Below are 18,295 nucleotides of genomic sequence, written 5' to 3' on the forward strand. Positions count from 1 at the left end.
CCGTCTGGCCCTACATCCTTGTGAATGTTGACTTGTTTAAAGGTCTTACATCGGCTGCGGTGAGCGTGATCACACAATCTTCTTGAACAGCTGGTGATCTTATGCACGTTTCAGTGCCATTTGCCTCGAAGCGAGCATAGAAGTAGTTTATCTCGTCTGGTAGACTCGTGTCACTGGGCAGCTCTCGGCTGTGCTTCCATTTGTAATCTCTCATGGACAGACTACCAATCTGACTAAATTATAGATTTTAGTTCTGGGTTAACTGGGATTACAGTCACAACACATGGCTTGATAGACTTTAAATACAGCTACATCTGAAATATAAATTGACTGGTTTTAAACTCTTCAAATACTCCCTTTGACTACAGTTTGGAAAAGTTATTTACTCCATCAGTTTCATGTTGGGCAACACTGCCCCCTGTTGTTCAGTCACTGTATGCAGATATGACAGAGTATGTGCAAAACAAAATAATACACTCAAAAAGCTGTACAAGTCTTAAAATGTGTCCGTGTTGTGACATGAAATTGAACATGCAGTTAAACATATGCTTACAACCCCCCCCCCCAATGTAAATTCTATATTCTTGAATAACCAGTTTCAGGTTTGAAACAATGCAATTCAAAGAAATGTATTTCTATACAGGAGTTAAGAAATATATTTATTCTGAATGTAAATTACAGCAATAGCCCAAAACAAACTTGAAATTTGGACAATCACACATTAAACAATTACATAGATAATTAACATGTTTTACAATGTCAGGCGGCTATAGGCTTATAGCTGGATCAGAGATAATGTAATGAACTACAGGGAAGAATGCCATCTTTGACTACGGAAGCTAGTGACGACCCTTTAGCATGGGGTGTAGTCATTGGGGCACACCATAGCGAAATGCTTTACAACGGAAAACACAAATTATTATTTTTGGATAAGTTTAGGTTCTCCCAGTTTCAGCTTTTCGCTTCCATTTGGTAACTATTGAATACACCCCAGTTATCACCACCGGTAGGCTAGCAAGCCAGAGCAATGAGCTATAGCCTATTTATTTGATGCCTTAATAGGGAGTTCCTGGGCAGTATGGATCAAGCATATCAGAGTAGGAATGCTGACTTTGGGGCAGTAAAATTTTTTGATCACAATTAATAAGATTATTTGGACAGGGCAGAGCCTGATCCTAGATCACCACTCCTACTCTGAGATGCTTGATAGAGTTGAAGTCAGAAGTTTACATACACTTAGGTTGGAGTCATTAAAACTCATTTTTCAACCACTCCACAAAATTATTGCTAACAAACTAGTTTTGGCAAATCGGTTAGGACATCTACTTTGTGAATGACACAAGTAATTTTTCCAACAATTGTTTACAAATTATTTCACTGTATCACAATTCCAGTGGGTCAGATTACATACACTGAATTGACTGTGCCTTTAAACAGCTTGAAAAATTCCAGAAACTGATGTCATGGCGTTAGAAGCTTCCGATAGGCTAATTGACATCATTTGAGTCAATTGGAGGTGTACCTGTGGATGTATTTCAAGGCCTACCTTCAAACTCGGCACCTCTTCGCTTGACATCGTGGGAAAATCAAAATAAATCAGCCAAGACATCAGAAAAAATCTGGTTCATCCTTGAGAGCAATTTCCAAACACCTGAAGGTACAACTTTCATCTGTACAAACAATAGTTCGCAAGTATAAACACCATGCAGCCGTCATACCGCTCAGGAAGGAGACGCATTCTGTCTCCTAGAGATGAACGTACTTTGGTGCAAAAAGTGCAAATCAATCCCAGAACAACAGCAAAGGACCATGTGAAGATGCTGGAGGAAACAGATGCAAAAGTATCTATATCCACAGTAAAACGAGTCCTATATCGACATAACCTGAAAGACTGCTCAGCAAGGAAGAAGCCACTGCTCCAAAACCGCCATAAAAAAAGCCAGACTACGGTTTGCAACTGCACATGGGGACAAAGATTGTCCTTTTTGGAGAAATGTCCCCTGGTCTGATGAAACAAAAATATAACTGTTTGGCCATAACGACCATCGTTATGTTTGGAGGAAAAAGGGGGACGCTTGCAAGCCGAAGAACACCATCCCGACCGGGAATCACGGGGTGGCAGCACTTCACAAAATACATGGCATCACGAGGTAGGAAAATGATGTGGATATATTGAAGCAACATCTCAAGACATCAGTCAGGAAGTTAAAGCTTGGTCGCAAAGGGGTCTTCCAAATTGACAATGACCCCAAGCATACTTCCAAAGTTGTGGCAAAATGGCTTAAGGACAACAAAGTCAAGGTATTGGAGTGATCATCACAAAGCCCTGACCTCAATCCTATAGAAAATTTGTGGGCAGAACTGAAAAAGCGTGTGCGAGCAAGGAGGTCTACAAACCTGACTCAGTTACACCAGCTCTGTCAGGTGGAAAGGGCCAAAATTCACCCCTTATTGTGGGATGCTTGAGGAAGGCTACCCAAAACATTTGACCCAGTTAAACTATTTAAAGGCAATGCTACCAAATACTAATTGAGTGTATGTAAGCTTATGACCCACTGGGAATGTGATGAAAGAAATAAAAGCTGAAATAAACCATTCTCTCTACTATTATTCTGACATTTCATTCTTAAAATAAAGTGGTGATCCTAACTGACCTAAGACAGGGAATTTTTACTAGGATTAAATGTCAGGAATTGTGAAAAACTGAGTTTAAATGTATTTGGTTAAGGTGTATGTAAACTTCCAACTTCAACTGTACATAAGGGGCCTGGATGCCTGGAAATCGTCTTCGTTGTGTTATTGTAACCCCACCATTCCGTAACAACCGTTATAGTGCATTTGGAAAGTACTCAGACAACTTGACTTAACATTTTGTTACAGCCTTATACTAAAATGGATTACATTTTTTTTTAAATCCTCATCTACACACCATACCCCATAATGACAAAGCAAAAACTGGTATTTAGACATTTTTGCAGATTGATTTAAGAAAAAAAAACAGAAGTACCTTATTTACATAAGTATTCAGACCCTTCGCTATGAGACTCAAAATTGAGCTCAGGGGCATCCTGTTTCCATTGATTATCCTTGAGATGTTTCTACAACTTGGGAGTCCACCTGTGGTAAATTCAATTGATTGGACATGATTTGGAAAGGCACACACCTGTCTATATAAGGTCCCACAGTTGACAGTGCATGTCAGAGCAAAAACCAAGCCATGAGGTCAAAGGAATCGTCCGTAGAGCTCCGAGACAGGAAAGTGTCGGGGGATCTGTATTTCCCCTTGAGGGCAAAAAAAAAAATTGCCAATTTTAGAAAAATGCTGTAACGTAACAAAATGTGGAAAAAGTCAAGGGGTCTGAATACTTTCTGAATGCACTGTATACATATTAATTACTGACCAACAATAAAATAACCACAAAAAATAAACATATCTTTCATTGCACTTTGGTTACAAATAAAGTTGAATGAACACGAGGAACTTCGTCAGTTAAACAAATTGTTTCATTATGGGGTTTTTTCCTTCTAGCAGTTGTTTTGCTTCTGAAAGCAAATGCTAACAAATGAGCCTGTTTTATACAACAATGTCTAGATTTGTCAGAATATAGGCTTTGCTATAAAAACATGTATGTTCAAATAATCAAACTCTCAAAACACACACATACACAGTCATGACAGAGAATTCACTTGTGTGATCATGGAGAAACAGATTCCCTGTGCAGGTGTTAGCAGCGATTCCCTGTGCAGGTGTTAGCAGCATGACAGCCAGTGGGAGCTGACCATATTGCAGTGTCAGCCAGTCAGAGCTGACCATGTTGCAGTGTCAGTTAAGGCCAGGTGAAGAGACTGGACGTGCTGCTCAGTACATATACTGTGAACAGCTAAAATACAAATTTGAAACGTGAACAAGTGGTACACAATGTCCCATGATTTGATGGCTTGTGCCTTTATAACATCAGCAGCTATGTGTAGTCTAGTAAGAGTGTCCAGGAGAGAAAAGTAGAGTATCAAGTGTCTACTAAGAGGACATCATAAGGTAGTGGAAAAGGGAGTAGTATGCATGAACATGGGAATAGTATGACATTTGACATCATGCCATTTAGTAAGGGGTTTCATTTTGTTCACCACGGTTTCCTAGAGGGACGAGGGTTGGTGAATAGGGTGACAGGGTGAGACTGAAAGCGGATGGGTGTGGTTATCTATGCAGTGCTTTCAGGAGGAATGACCCTCTGGCGGGCAGTCTTGAGCCTCTGGCGTTGGGTTGGAGGAGAGGTACGCTTGCTCTTTGATTCGGACGGCTGGGTCTCTGTCTGTGGAGATCCGGTGTCGCCCAACATCTCACGCAGGAACTTGAACTTGGACAGGAAGAGCTGCCAGACAACATACCAACCTGAGGAGCCAAAAAGAACAAAAGTTCCCAATAGAAAGTCAACAGTGACCGTATATGAATCAAACAATTAATTTGTATACACACACTGAACAACAATATAAACAACATGTAAAAAAGTGTTGGTTCCATGTTTCATGAGCTGAAATAAATAATCCCACAAATGTTTCATATGCACAAAAAGCTTCTCAAATTGTGTGCACTAATTTGTTTACGGCACTGTTAGTGAGCATTTCTCCTATGCCAAGATAATCCATTCACCTGACAGGTGTGGCATATCAAGAAGCGGATTAAACAGCAGGATCATTACACAGGTGCACCTTGTGCTGGGGACACTAAAACGCTACTAAAATGTGAAGTCCTGTCACACAACGTCACAGATGTCTCAAGTTGAGGGAGCGTGCAATTGGCTTGCTGACTGCAGGAACGTCCACCAGTGCTGTTGCCGGAATTTAATTTCTCTACCATAAGCCGCCTCCAACGTCATTTAAGAGTTTGACGGTACGTCCAACCGGACTCACAACCGCAGACTACGTGTTACCACACCAGCCCAGAACCTCCACATCCGGCTTCTTCACCTGCAGGATCATCTAAGACCAGCCACCCAGACATATGATGAAACTGTGGGTTGGCACAACCGAAGGAGATGTGTCCCGCTGCATGAAGTAAATGGTGGTCACACCAGATACTGACTTTTTTTTTTAAAGGTATTCGTGACCAACAGATGCATATCTGTATTCCCAGGCTTGTGAAATCTATAGATTATGGCATAATTCATGTATTTCATTAACTGGATTTACATGAATTGTAACTAAGTAAAATCTTAAATTGTTGCATGTTGCATTTATATTTTTGTTCAGTGTATATACACAAGATAAAGTCCAAAACTTAACATCAAGTAAGTCATTGTTTTCCACACACAGGTATGCATAAATTAATGTAATTGGGTCTCAACAATTGATCCTCACACTTTGGGATTATTATAGACAGATAGGGTTATTATTATAGGTCAAATTAGATGTAGCCTACAAAGATATGATAATGAAACAGTGGCATTCCCATGCCACACTACTTCAGTCTCCTCCCCTTAGAGGAGACTGCCTGACTGGATGATGCTGCAAGACAATCCTGTCGAACACTGCTCAAGCACAAAAAAACAGACTCAACTGATATGTATCAATTATTTAAACTGATCTAATTAATAACAGCTATGAGGGACAAACCTCTAATAACATGATGTATTGAGGTCTTGAGAGATTATTCTTTATATAGACAACTTTGATCTACCTACTCAACATTTTGAGAAGGAAAAAGGTCAAGACAGTCACTGATCACTAAAGAAAAAGATAGATGGCAGGTAGCTCGATATGCAACACCATGGCAAGCACTAAGTATAATCATGGCTGAATGCTAGCTAAATAGCTTACTGTACCTAACCGCTAATACGTTTCACAGCTGTGTCCGAGTTATGTCATATTTTCCATTACATTCAAGAAAACTGAAATTAGGGCAAAATATTATGTTACTTACCAAACACCATGAAGAGCAACGCGCACACGAGGGTGGCCACAATAACAAGCACAGTTAGACCAACGCTTTGCCACATGTTTGTCTTGTCAGGGCTAACTAGCCAGCTAGCTTCTAGTTAGCTAACACGTTACAAAGTCAAAGTTGTTGCCAGCTACGTTAACTCCCCAATTCGCTTTACCGTTCAGTCCATTAACTCATTCACCAGACTGACAGACAGTTTACAACTGTTGTTTGCCACAGAAATAACGTTACAACATAATTCCTTGCTTCAACATGGGTGGAGGATACCTAACTAGCTACTGCGGCGAAGGAAAAGAAACCCCTCGTTGCTGAGTGATGCGGTCTCGCCACCTGCAAAAATATCAACGTCAGTTTGCAGTGCCAAAATCATGGACGGATAAAGTACCGTTCATATCTAGCTGCATTATTGCAACCTGAACGACTACATTTGGAAAAGAACGTAGATATTACAAAATCGGTGATCGAAATGAGCATGCGCAGTAGGCTCAAGATACGCGTTGCATTTTGGGTACTGTAGTCAATAGAGTTCGCCCGCTTTTAGTTCCAAAACCCGGAAATGATTTACCTCTGGTTCGTTCAGCCGTTCCTATGTGAAAATGAATGGGGAAAGAATAGGGTTTTGGGATAAACGCCGAAAATAAGGTCTGAGGTTAACACAAGCTTAGGAGATCTTATACGTTTTGTTCTATGCGATAATATCAAACATGACATTTATAAATTATGAAGCCTTTAAGTGCTTTTTAAAATTACATTTATTTTATTTAACCTTTATTTAACTAGGCAAGTCAGTTAATTAAGAACAGATTCTTATTTACAATGACAGCCTAGGAACAGTGGGTTAACTGCCTTGTTTAGGGGAAAAACAACAGATTTTTACCTTGTCAGCTCGGGGATTCGATCTAGCAACCTTTCGGTTACTGACCCAACGCTAGGCTACCTGCCGACCCTACATAAATGCATCAGAATTTACTAAAAGGGACGTTAGCTGATGAAGATTATCTCATAGAACAAAACGTATACAATCTACTAAACCTGTGTGTACCACAGACTTTATTTTTGGCCAGTATACAAAAACGCCATTAATCTCCACAGGCATTGACGAACAAACCATGGCTACTAAAGTAAATTTTCTCGTAGCATATTATGTAGATATGAATTATGCAAGCATTTTAATAACAATGTATATATATGTTAAACTTTTGCATGTGCTTCTTTTTACAACCATTGTGGCAGGGCAGTTATTTCTTCCAATCTAGTTAGACCTAGATCCCCCAAAAAGTGACATATTTAGAGTGATTCCCACAACTGGAGTACAATTTGACAAGTCAGATCAACAACAACAAGCATCTGGATCCGTTTTTCTGACATCTTCAACCAAGCTGATGAAAGCTTTCACTACCATTGTGTTCAGGACACGTCTCTTTTCACAGCTCCCAGTCAAATTCAAGGGAAGATCTTTCATTTTCTCCATGTAGATCTTGTCAAACATCTCACTCTGGGCCACTGTGAACATAGTCTTCCAGTCCCCCACCTTCCCTTATTAGAGACCTATCAGACAGTATGGTATCACTTTATAGGCCTTTTCACACTGCATTGGTCTTAGCCCCAGGCTAGACTGGCCCTGGGCTAGCTTAGCCTGCGTTTGCACAAGCATTTATTAAGCCTGGACTAAGCTTTAGCCCTGGCTAAGGATTTAAGCTTGTATTCCAAAACCCTGAACTAACGGACAAACAACATGCTACCAACATTCTTTCTCTGACACGCAACCAATGTTATAAGCAATAAGACATTTATTAGCACATGATTTGCTCTTGCTTTTAGCCTATCGTTTAGTTTCCAACAGTGATGGTTTGTTTCTATAAACCTTGCTGTCTGCCTATCTGAACTCGGAAACAATCAATATGTTACACTTTTGAAATTCGATCTGGCCCATTATTTATTAGATCTGGCCCGCTATGCACGTTATTTGGGTTTTTGCCCTCAGGGATGAAATAGTACCAATTTCCTTATCAAAATAGCATGCAGAACGCATTACAGGCATCCCGAGCTTATGTAAATTAAGTAACAGTGCAGATTTTGTGATTGGACAGTGAGCATTCTAGACGCCCTGGCTGGATGCCCACACTCGCATGACACTTGCGGGGGGCTGGCCTATAGCGCACCGGGCTATGAGCGCGTACTGGCGACACCGTGCACTTAATCGCATAACACAGTGCCTGACCAGTAACACCCTGCTTACGATAAGCACGAGGAGTGGGCTCAGGTCTCCAACTTGACTCTGCCACACTCTCCGTGTGCCTCCCCCCAATTTTTGGGGGGGGCTGCCTCTCGTGCCTGTCGCGCTGCCGTGCTACCTCCTCATATCGCCGCTGCTCAGCTTTCGCTGCCTCCAGTTCTTCCTTGGGGCTGCGATATTCTCCAGCCTGTTCCCAGGGTACCTTACCGTCTAGTATCTCCTCCCATGTCCATGCTAACTGTCAACAACATTTCAACTAACTATCCACTAGTATTTTTATATTTTCTTTGGTGAATTTTTTATCATTAATTGAAATTAACTTAATGATTAACCCAAGCATGAGCATTATTAATATGAATATTGTCACGTTCTGACCTTAGTTCCTTTTTTATGTCTTTATTTTAGTTTGGTCAGGGCGTGAGTTGGGGTGGGCATTCTATGTTCTGTATTTATATTTCTATGTGTTTGGCCTTGTATGGTTCTCAATCAGAGGCAGGTGTCAGTCGTTGTCTCTGATTGGGAGCCATATTTAGGTAGCCTGTTTTCTATTGTGTTTTGTGGGTGATTGTTTCCTGTGTTAGTGTTTGCACCATACGGTACTGTTTCAGTTTTCATTTATTCTCTTGTTCTTTTGTATTTTGTATTCATTCTCGATTAAATGATATTATGGATACGTACCACGCTACATTTTGGTGCTCCTCTCCTTCCACCAACAAAAGCCGTTACAAATATACCATACCTTTTCGAATCAAGGATCCACTTTGTTTAAAAAACGCAGGATGCTGTATATCATTTTGAGCCTGTGGGTTTTATTTCATGTTATTGAAGGAGGATTTGTTCACTATTGTGTCAATGGTTTTGTCATCCAGGTTTTTACCCAAGAAGTTTGATATCCTGACAACTGCACCTCGTGTGTCCTGAAAGCAGTTGTTGTTGTTTGATTAGTCTTACCAATATGCAATCCATTGTTTTGTGATCTTATCATTATGGAAATTAATTTACCTTGATCATATCCTCATATGTCAGTGAAAGGGTATCAAATTCATCTTTCTGAGCATACCAATCAGCAACATGGTCAAACCAAGAGCCCCAGAGAACTAAGAAATAAATATATTTAGGTTATTTCACAATGACACACTTATCATGTGCATTGAAGAGGCTATAGATGTGTTTGATCAATCAACTAAATCAATTGCATGCATTTTATTAAGCCCTTTTACATCAGCAGTTATCACAAAGTGCTTTACAGTTACTTGACTTAGACCCCAAAGAGCAAACAAAGCAGATGTGAAAGCACAGTGGCCAGGAAAAATGGAGATAACTGAAATTTTGAGTTATGATTGCCATTCCCCAAAAGAAAATGAATAACAAATGTATCAAAGTCAGGTTCGCTCTCAAGGGCTTTTGTGAAATTGTGGAGATGAAATAAGGACACTGCAACATCTTTTAGGTTCCTGGCTATGTAGACCACCTGAAACAATTTACACAGTTAAAATACAGTCTTATCAATAGACATTTAATACAACAATAAAACAAATACAGTAGATTTTCACTCACAAATACAGTGTATTTTCACTCACAGATAAAGTAGATTGATGTAAATTAACTTGTTTCTTAAAGTCTTATTGTTAGCATGCTGTCACGTTCCTGACCTGTTTTCCATTGTTTTTGTATGTGTTTAGTTGGTCAGGGCGTGAGTTGGGGTGGGCATTCTATGTGTTGTGTTTCTATGTTGGGTTTAATGTGTTGCCTGATATGGTTCTCAATTAGAGGCAGGTGTTTGACGTTTCCTCTGATTGAGAACCATATTAAGGTAGGCTGTTCTCACTGTTTGTTTGTGGGTGATTGGGCAGCCGAGCAGGGCTCCGGGCAGCCGAGCGGAAATGGAGGAAAACTCGCCTCCCTGCGGACCTGGCATCCTTTCACTCCCTCCTCTCTACATTTTCCTCTTCTGTCTCTGCTGCTAAAGCCACTTTCTACCACTCTAAATTCCAAGCATCTGCCTCTAACCCTAGGAAGCTCTTTGCCACATTCTCCTCCCTCCTGAATCCTCCTCCCCCCCCCCCTCCTCCCTCTCTGCAGACGACTTCGTCAACCATTTCGAAAAGAAGGTCGACGACATCCGATCCTCGTTTGCTAAGTCAAACGACACCGCTGGTTCTGCTCACACTGCCCTACCCTGTGCTCTGACCTCTTTCTCCCCTCTCTCTCCAGATGAAATCTTGCGTCTTGTGACGGCCGGCCGCCCATCAACCTGCCCGCTTGACCCTATCCCCTCCTCTCTTCTCCAGACCATTTCCGGAGACCTTCTCCCTTACCTCACCTCGCTCATCAACTCATCCTTCACCGCTGGCTACGTCCCTTCCGTCTTCAAGAGAGCGAGAGTTGCACCCCTTCTGAAAAAACCTACACTCGATCCCTCCGATGTCAACAACTACAGACCAGTATCCCTTCTTTCTTTTCTCTCCAAAACTCTTGAACGTGCCGTCCTTGGCCAGCTCTCCTGCTATCTCTCCCAGAATGACCTTCTTGATCCAAATCAGTCAGGTTTCAAGACTAGTCATTCAACTGAGACTGCTCTTCTCTGTATCACGGAGGCGCTCCGCAGTGCTAAAGCTAACTCTCTCTCCTCTGCTCTCATCCTTCTAGACCTATCGGCTGCCTTCGATACTGTGAACCATCAGATCCTCCTCTCCACCCTCTCCGAGTTGGGCATCTCCGGCGCGGCCCACGCTTGGATTGCGTCCTACCTGACAGGTCGCTCCTACCAGGTGGCGTGGCGAGAATCTGTCTCCTCACCACGCGCTCTCACCACTGGTGTTCCCCAGGGCTCTGTTCTAGGCCCTCTCCTATTCTCGCTATACACCAAGTCACTTGGCTCTGTCATAACCTCACATGGTCTCTCCTATCATTGCTATGCAGACGACACACAATTAATCTTCTCCTTTCCCCCTTCTGATGACCAGGTGGCGAATCGCATCTCTGCATGTCTGGCAGACATATCAGTGTGGATGACGGATCACCACCTCAAGCTGAACCTCGGCAAGACGGAGCTGCTCTTCCTCCTGGGGAAGGACTGCCCGTTCCATGATCTCGCCATCACTGTTGACAACTCCATTGTGTCCTCCTCCCAGAGCGCTAAGAACCTTGGCGTGATCCTGGACAACACCCTGTCGTTCTCAACTAACATCAAGGCGGTGGCCCGTTCCTGTAGGTTCATGCTTTACAACATCCGCAGAGTACGACCCTGCCTCACACAGGAAGCGGCGCAGGTCCTAATCCAGGCACTTGTCATCTCCCGTCTGGATTACTGCAACTCGCTGTTGGCTGGGCTCCCTGCCTGTGCCATTAAACCCCTACAACTCATCCAGAACGCCGCAGCCCGTCTGGTGTTCAACCTTCCCAAGTTCTCTCACGTCACCCCGCTCCTCCGCTCTCTCCACTGGCTTCCAGTTGAAGCTCGCATCCGCTACAAGACCATGGTGCTTGCCTACGGAGCTGTGAGGGGAACGGCACCTCAGTACCTTCAGGCTCTGATCAGGCCCTACACCCAAACAAGGGCACTGCGTTCATCCACCTCTGCCCTGCTCGCCTCCCTACCACTGAGGAGGTACAGTTCCCGCTCAGCCCAGTCAAAACTGTTCGCTGCTCTGGCACCCCAATGGTGGAACAAACTCCCTCACGACGCCAGGACAGCGGAGTCAATCACCACCTTCCGGAGACACCTGAAACCCCACCTCTTTAAGGAATACCTAGGATAGGATAAAGCAATCCTTCTGACCCCCCCCTTAGAAAAATTTAGATGCACTATTGTAAAGTGGCTGTTCCACTGGAGGTCATAAGGTGAATGCACCAATTTGTAAGTCGCTCTGGACAAGAGCGTCTGCTAAATGACTTAAATGTAAAATGTAATGTGATTGTCTTCCGTGTCTGTGTATGTCGCACCACATGGGACTGTTTCGTTTTTGTTCGTGTATGTAGTCTGTTCCTGTTCGTGCGTTCTTCGTGTTATTTTGTAAGTTCGTTTATTCAGGTCTGTTGACTTCGTTTATTGTTTTGTAATCTTTTCAAGTGTTTTTCGTGTTTCGTCTTGTTATTAAATTCATCATGTATTCCACCTACGCTGCATTTTGGTCTGATCCTTCTCGCCTCTCCTCATCCGAGGAGGAGGAAGAAATAGACGAACGTTACACATGCAGGATTTTTAAAATTATGTCTCTCTGAAGATGTTTTTCAAACATAATCTGTGTACAGTTTTATACATTTTACACTACAGAAATAGGATATACACTAAACTGTATCATACCATGGATTTCACTGGCAGTTACCATTTTGCCTTCATTGCATGTGATCTCTCTCTCTCTCTTACCTTTCCCTTCTCTCTCAGTCCTTGAGGGATTGAAGACAAATGCAAGTGAGACGCAAACGTCCTTGGTGATGGCATGTTGTTGTAGTCCATTTATATTCTCCTCAAACCAAGGCACCAGTTGTTGGATTGATTGTTTGTTACATCCCTCTGTCATTTGATCGCCATGATACAATAGGGACAAAATATTCTGTATCCATGTAGTTCCTGTGTTTTTTAAAGAAATATAATCTGGGCATTTGTGAGATTATGTTGTACAATCCCTAAATTCTTGCAGAATTTCATATGTTTTGTAGTGTAGCCTACATGTCACTCTGTAGTAAGTACTGTATAGTTTTATAACCTACACTGTCAGATGCATGGTTTTACCTGACCGTAGGTAAGTAACAGCAAATATGTCATCATCATGTACTTCAAATATCTCCAGAGACTCAAGGTGTTCAACTTGATGCACCCCTCTGATCAGGTTGATCCCCTTGTATGGGAAAAGCCCAAGGGCAGTCTTTTGAATCTTCTGTTCCTCTCCCATCCTTCAGTTAAAACAGGTATAACCACCTATTACGGCTGTTAGGTTCTAAATAAACAGAGTAAAAACGAACGTTGTCTCCACAAGTACATATATACCCTCTACTGGGCAGAGTCAACTCTTTGCACATCTCGACAGCCACTACATCTCTGTTGCTAGGCATTAACTTAAGTGATGTGTGTGATAAAACTGTCCTTCTCCCTTCAAGTGACCTGACCTCTGCCCACATTCCTCACTAATCCACAGTGACCACTTTATCAGTGACCACAACCATGTGATTGGCTTTTCCCTTAATTAGTAACTCTCCAAGCCCCTAGCTCTTATCCAACCTCCATTGACCCCACAATATACATTACTCGTACATGTACCCATTAACTTCTAGTTTAGCAAGTATTTCAAACTAGAACCCAACAGAATGTTTCTGAGAAAATTCCACACTTTCAACAAAGATTTAAGATCAGTTTTGGAGGAATCTCTAATCTGGCCTTATTTCACCATGTACTAAATTATAGAAGTTCGAGTAACTGATTACAGCAAGTCCAAGTGATTGGGTGTCTTCCTGGCTGCCTAACAAGCATGCATTGAGGTCGCACTGAGGTCATGGGAAACAATGGTCAATGTGAAGTTGATACAGGCAGAGACTATAATTTTGTATATATAATTACCCCTTCCCTCAAGACGTTGAATCATCAGTCATATTTGATACATTTCCGATTCATATGTAACAAAGTCATATATTTGCTCTTAAGGACTTTTGTGCAATTGTGGAGATGAAAGAACACTGCAACATGTACGACACATACAGTCCCTCAGAGAGTCTTTCTGTCCAACAAGATCACATCATCTCACTGACGGGCTGCTGTCAGTTTGTCCATCATCATCAGTCCCGCAGGGGGTGTTACATCCACATCTGAGATTGTTTAAGGCCCTATACTTTTTCCCCAAGCTTTACACGATACTACACTGTTCTTGAAAACTTTGTTATTGCTTACGCTTCCTTCCTTATGACAGCGCAATTCGTGGGATGATGGCATGCAATATCTCTCTGTTGTTTTCTGTTACACCTCTGGAAGCTTTGTTATAACAAGACCTTAGATCAGTAATCATGTAACCACCATACATTATAACAGTCATTAACATCATAACAGTTGACATCAGCTAAGCTTGTATCAACTGTGACGGACTCTCTTAAGTCAGTTTTCACTAGAAAAAAAGTTAATAACAGTATTAACTGTTTTTCTGTCAAGTCAACATTATGGCTTCGTCCCAAATTACATACTAATGACCACGGCCCATAGGGCTCTGGTCAAAAGTAGTGCACTATATAGGGAACAGCGTGCCATTTGAGACGTAACATTTATTCCCCAGTCAGTCCTCATGTGACCCTGCGGCAGTAAATATGTTTTAAACCTTTAAAACTGTAACAAACATCTCTCGGCCTTCTTTGGAAAAATGACAGGTCAAGTCTGGACGTGTGTTTGTTCAGGTGTACATCTGTGTGAAACCGGGTGTGTTTGGTGAATTCTTAACCTTGCATAAATGTTTGCCCATGGTAGAAGTGGTCAGAAAGGGATTGTTTTGGACCCGACATTTGCCAAAACATTCAGGAGATGGTGCTCCATTTTGAATACCCCACCCTACCATGAGACATCCATGTCTTCATCACTGAAAAAGATGAACAGTTGAGTTTGATTAAAAAAACACACCTGGTCTAGCTTCTCGTCATGAGAAACAGTGTGTGTGTGTGTGTGTGTGTGTGTGTGTGTGTGTGTGTGTGTGTGTGTGTGTGTGTGTGTGTGTGTGTGTGTGTGTGTGTGTGTGTGTGTGTGTGTGTGTGTGTGTGTGTGTGTGTAATTTGACAAGCGACCTAGTCAATATTTTATTAGTGGAAGTACAACGTAAGCACACTGATGGCATTGTCTTATGTCAGATAGAACAACTATTCCTCCTGCACTGATTAAGGGACGAGCGTTGCGAAGGAGTGACAACATAAAGTAAGACAATGCAATAATGGAGAAACTGTTTCCTCAAAATGAGACATGAATTTATTAAACCCCTGCTTCTCTCCACAACAGCAGTTTGGTGAATTTCCTCATTCTCAAAATAACCATTATATTTTCCCATCAGTAATAATAGCAGTGAATAGCACGTATGAACAGCGCACAGCACAGTGAGTCACAACAGAAGTATTGCAGTAGAAAGACAACTCCCCCAGAAGATGAAGGCTTATCAGTACCACTACCAAACTGTGACAAAACAAAATAACTTTCTTACATATTATCCATTGTCAAATCATGTTTCATCTGTAAAGGTTTGTATAAAACATTATAAACATTTGGGAAGATAAACTATCACAGACTAATTTATAACATTTAATTCTGATACTCCACATCAGATTCCATCTGTTAAGGCTGTTTTGTTTCTTTCATCACCACTTCCTGTCTCTGTGTTGCTATTGGGTCACACTGTCCTTGATCTAACCCATCTCACGTCTTGATACGAAAACTGCAATTATATATTGCCTGTATTCACACCACAACTCCATGCACACTGAAGAAAATTTAAAAAACTCCCTTGGCAGCTAATGAACACACACAGTGCATTCGGAAAGTATTCAGACCCCACATTCTGTTACGTTACAGCCTTGTTCTAAAATTGATTAAATCCCCCCCCCCCCCCCCTCATCAATCTACTGTACACAAAATACCCCATAACGCCAAAGGAAAAACTGTGTTTCAGAATTTTTGCAAATCTATTAAAAATACAAATGTTTACATCAGTATTCAGACCCTTTACTCTCTACTTTGTTGAAGCCCCTTTGGCAGTGATTACAGCCTCAAGTCATTATGGGTATGATGCTACAAGCTTGGCACACCTGTATTTGGTGAGTTTCTCCCATTTCTCTCTGCAGATCCTCTCAAGATCTGTCAGGTTGGATGGGGAGCGTCACTGTACAGCTATTTTCAGGTCTCTCCAGAGATATTCGATCTGGTTCAAGTCCAGGCTCTGGCTGGACCATTTAAGGACAATGAGACTTGTCCAGAAGCCAGTCCTGCGTTGTCTTGGCATTGTGCTTAGGGTCATTGTCCTGTTGGAAGGTGAACCTTTGCCCCAGTCTGAGGTCCTGAGTGCTCTGGAGCAGGTTTTCATCAAGGATCTCTCTGTACTTTTCTCCGTTCATCTTTCTCTGGATCCTGACTAGTCTCCCAGTCCCTGCCTCTGAAAAACATCCCCACAGCATGATGCTCCCACCACGCTTCACCGTAGGGATGGTACCAGGATTCCTCCAGACGTGAAGCTTGGTATTCAGGCTAAAGACTTCAATCTTGGTTTCATCAGACCAGAGAATCTTGTTTCTCATGGTCTGAGAGTCTTTAGGTGCCTTTTGGCAAACTCCAAGCGGGCTGCAATGTGCCTTTTACTGAGGAGTGGCTTGCGTCTGGCCACTCTACCATAAAGGCCTGCTTGGTGGAGTGCTACAGAGACGGTTGTCCTTCTGGAAGGTTCTCCCATCTCCACAGAGGAACTCTGTTAGAGTGACCATCGGGTTCTTGGTCACCTACCTGACCAAGGCCCTTCGCCCCCAATTGCTCAGTTTGACAGGGGCGACCTGCTCTAGAAACAGTCTTGGTGGTTCCAAAACTACTTCCATTGAAGAATGAAGGAGGACACTGTGTTCTTGGGGACTGTGTTCTTCTTCAATGCTGAAGACATTTTTTGGTACCCTTCCCCAGATCTGTGCCTCGACACAATCCTGTCTCGGAACTCTATGGACAATTCCTTCGACCTCATGGTTTGGTATTTTTTCGACCTCATGCACTTTCAACTGTGGGACCTTATCTAGAGAAGTGTGTGCCCCAAATTACACTCTAATGACCACGGCCCATGGGGCTCTGGTCAAAAGTAGTGCACTATATAGGGAAAAGGGTGCCATTTGAGACGTAACCTTTGTTCCCCACTTTGTCCTCATGTGACCCTGCGACAGTAATTATGTTTTAAACCTTTAAAACTGTAACAAACACCTCTCTGCCTACTTTGGAAAAATGACAGGTCAAGTCTGGACGTGTGTTTGTTCAGGTGTACATCTGTGTGAAACCGGGTGTGTTTTAGTGACATGAGAATGTTTGTTTGCATATTTGCATAGTGTGTGAGATCTAGACAGACAACCTCTCAGTGATGACTGTGTCTGAATGACGTTGAGTGGCATCTCATTGATGGTGAGAACACCTGTGTTAACAAAGCTTGAGGTTGGCATGACAGAACACAAAATGTTTCAGGTTGGCACGATTCAAACCATATCTTTCATCAGAGGGATGTAGCCACATTGGAGCCTGGCCTAAAAGTGTTCTATTGAAGTACCAGAATCAAACACTTACGGTAACACAGTAAAGTCCACTGTACAGTACATCTCACTTAGCGATACTACAGGTTCTTACCAGGAAACTGTAAAATTGGCCATTTTTGGGCTCAAATACCTACGAAAGATACAATATGTTTCAATTAGAAAAAGAATCTTATTAGTTATTTTTCAAGTCAGTTTCCAAGAAACAGAGATAGAGATCTAGAACATTGGTGTTGATTTGCAACTAATCATGCTCACGACATCTTGTGCAGGAAACTCTAATTCGCTGCAAATTCTGATGAAGAGTATAGTGCCTTTTGTCACCTTGAATGTAATGACTTAATTTAAATGTAAAGTAGTGTAATTCATGCAAAAGTGATTTATTGTTAATCATGTAATAAGAAAATAAGCTTGTATACAAATTATGGTTTTATTGGCAGTACAATGTTTCAAAGCCAAGTTATGCTGATAACAATCAGATGTGGGATACACAGGCCTGATAGTAAGCATTAAGTCGGTCTGAGGGTCAAATATTTTCATTTGGTAATCATTCTGGGTCCTTATTTTAAAAAGTCTATAGAAACGTGAAATGCTTTTTAATAACAATGACTTAAAAAATATATTTTCTTGAGTTAAATGTTTCCAATGACTAGCTACCACAGATTTTGCCAAGACAGACATTTACCACTGAGGAGAAATGTTACTTAGGTGAGGGCTGAGATACGAACCATTGTAGGGATTGGTCTGAAGAAAGGACATTCACATGAGCACAACTATGCCTATTTCCCTCATGCTCAACCAAGGTGTTCCAGCACACAGCTTTGACCTACTACAGTAGCTATGTTGGTCTATTGTACTTCAAACAATGTGTATGCAGGTTGATAGGA

At 42.0% G+C, this 18,295-nt stretch overlaps 1 protein-coding gene and 1 pseudogene across 1 annotated transcript; both read right to left on the bottom strand.

Annotated features, from left to right (window-relative positions):
- Positions 1-646: 646 nt before the first annotated feature.
- On the bottom strand, positions 647-6,447 carry LOC129830945 (small integral membrane protein 13-like). Its single transcript, XM_055893807.1, has 2 exons — positions 5,918-6,447; positions 647-4,390 (listed from the first exon to the last, which is right to left on the bottom strand). The coding sequence occupies exons 1-2, from the start codon at positions 5,991-5,993 to the stop codon at positions 4,200-4,202; spliced, it is 267 nt and encodes an 88-aa protein (XP_055749782.1). The 5' UTR covers positions 5,994-6,447; the 3' UTR covers positions 647-4,199.
- Positions 6,448-8,896: 2,449 nt separating this feature from the next.
- Positions 8,897-13,069, bottom strand: LOC129830575 (amine sulfotransferase-like; annotated as a pseudogene).
- Between the last annotated feature and the right edge of the window lie 5,226 nt (positions 13,070-18,295).

Source organism: Salvelinus fontinalis, chromosome 32 (genome assembly GCF_029448725.1).
Source record: "Salvelinus fontinalis isolate EN_2023a chromosome 32, ASM2944872v1, whole genome shotgun sequence".
In the NCBI taxonomy this organism is placed as follows: domain Eukaryota; kingdom Metazoa; phylum Chordata; class Actinopteri; order Salmoniformes; family Salmonidae; genus Salvelinus; species Salvelinus fontinalis.

What these genes read in the sequence shown, in the direction of transcription:
- LOC129830945 (XM_055893807.1), bottom strand. Translation starts at nt 5,993, where the DNA reads ATGTGGCAAAGCGTTGGTCTAACTGTGCTTGTTATTGTGGCCACCCTC. An exon ending in GTTGCTCTTCATGGTGTTTG is followed by an intron (nt 4,391 to 5,917) that starts GTAAGTAACATA and finishes TTGGCTCCTCAG; the next exon opens with GTTGGTATGTTGTCTGGCAG.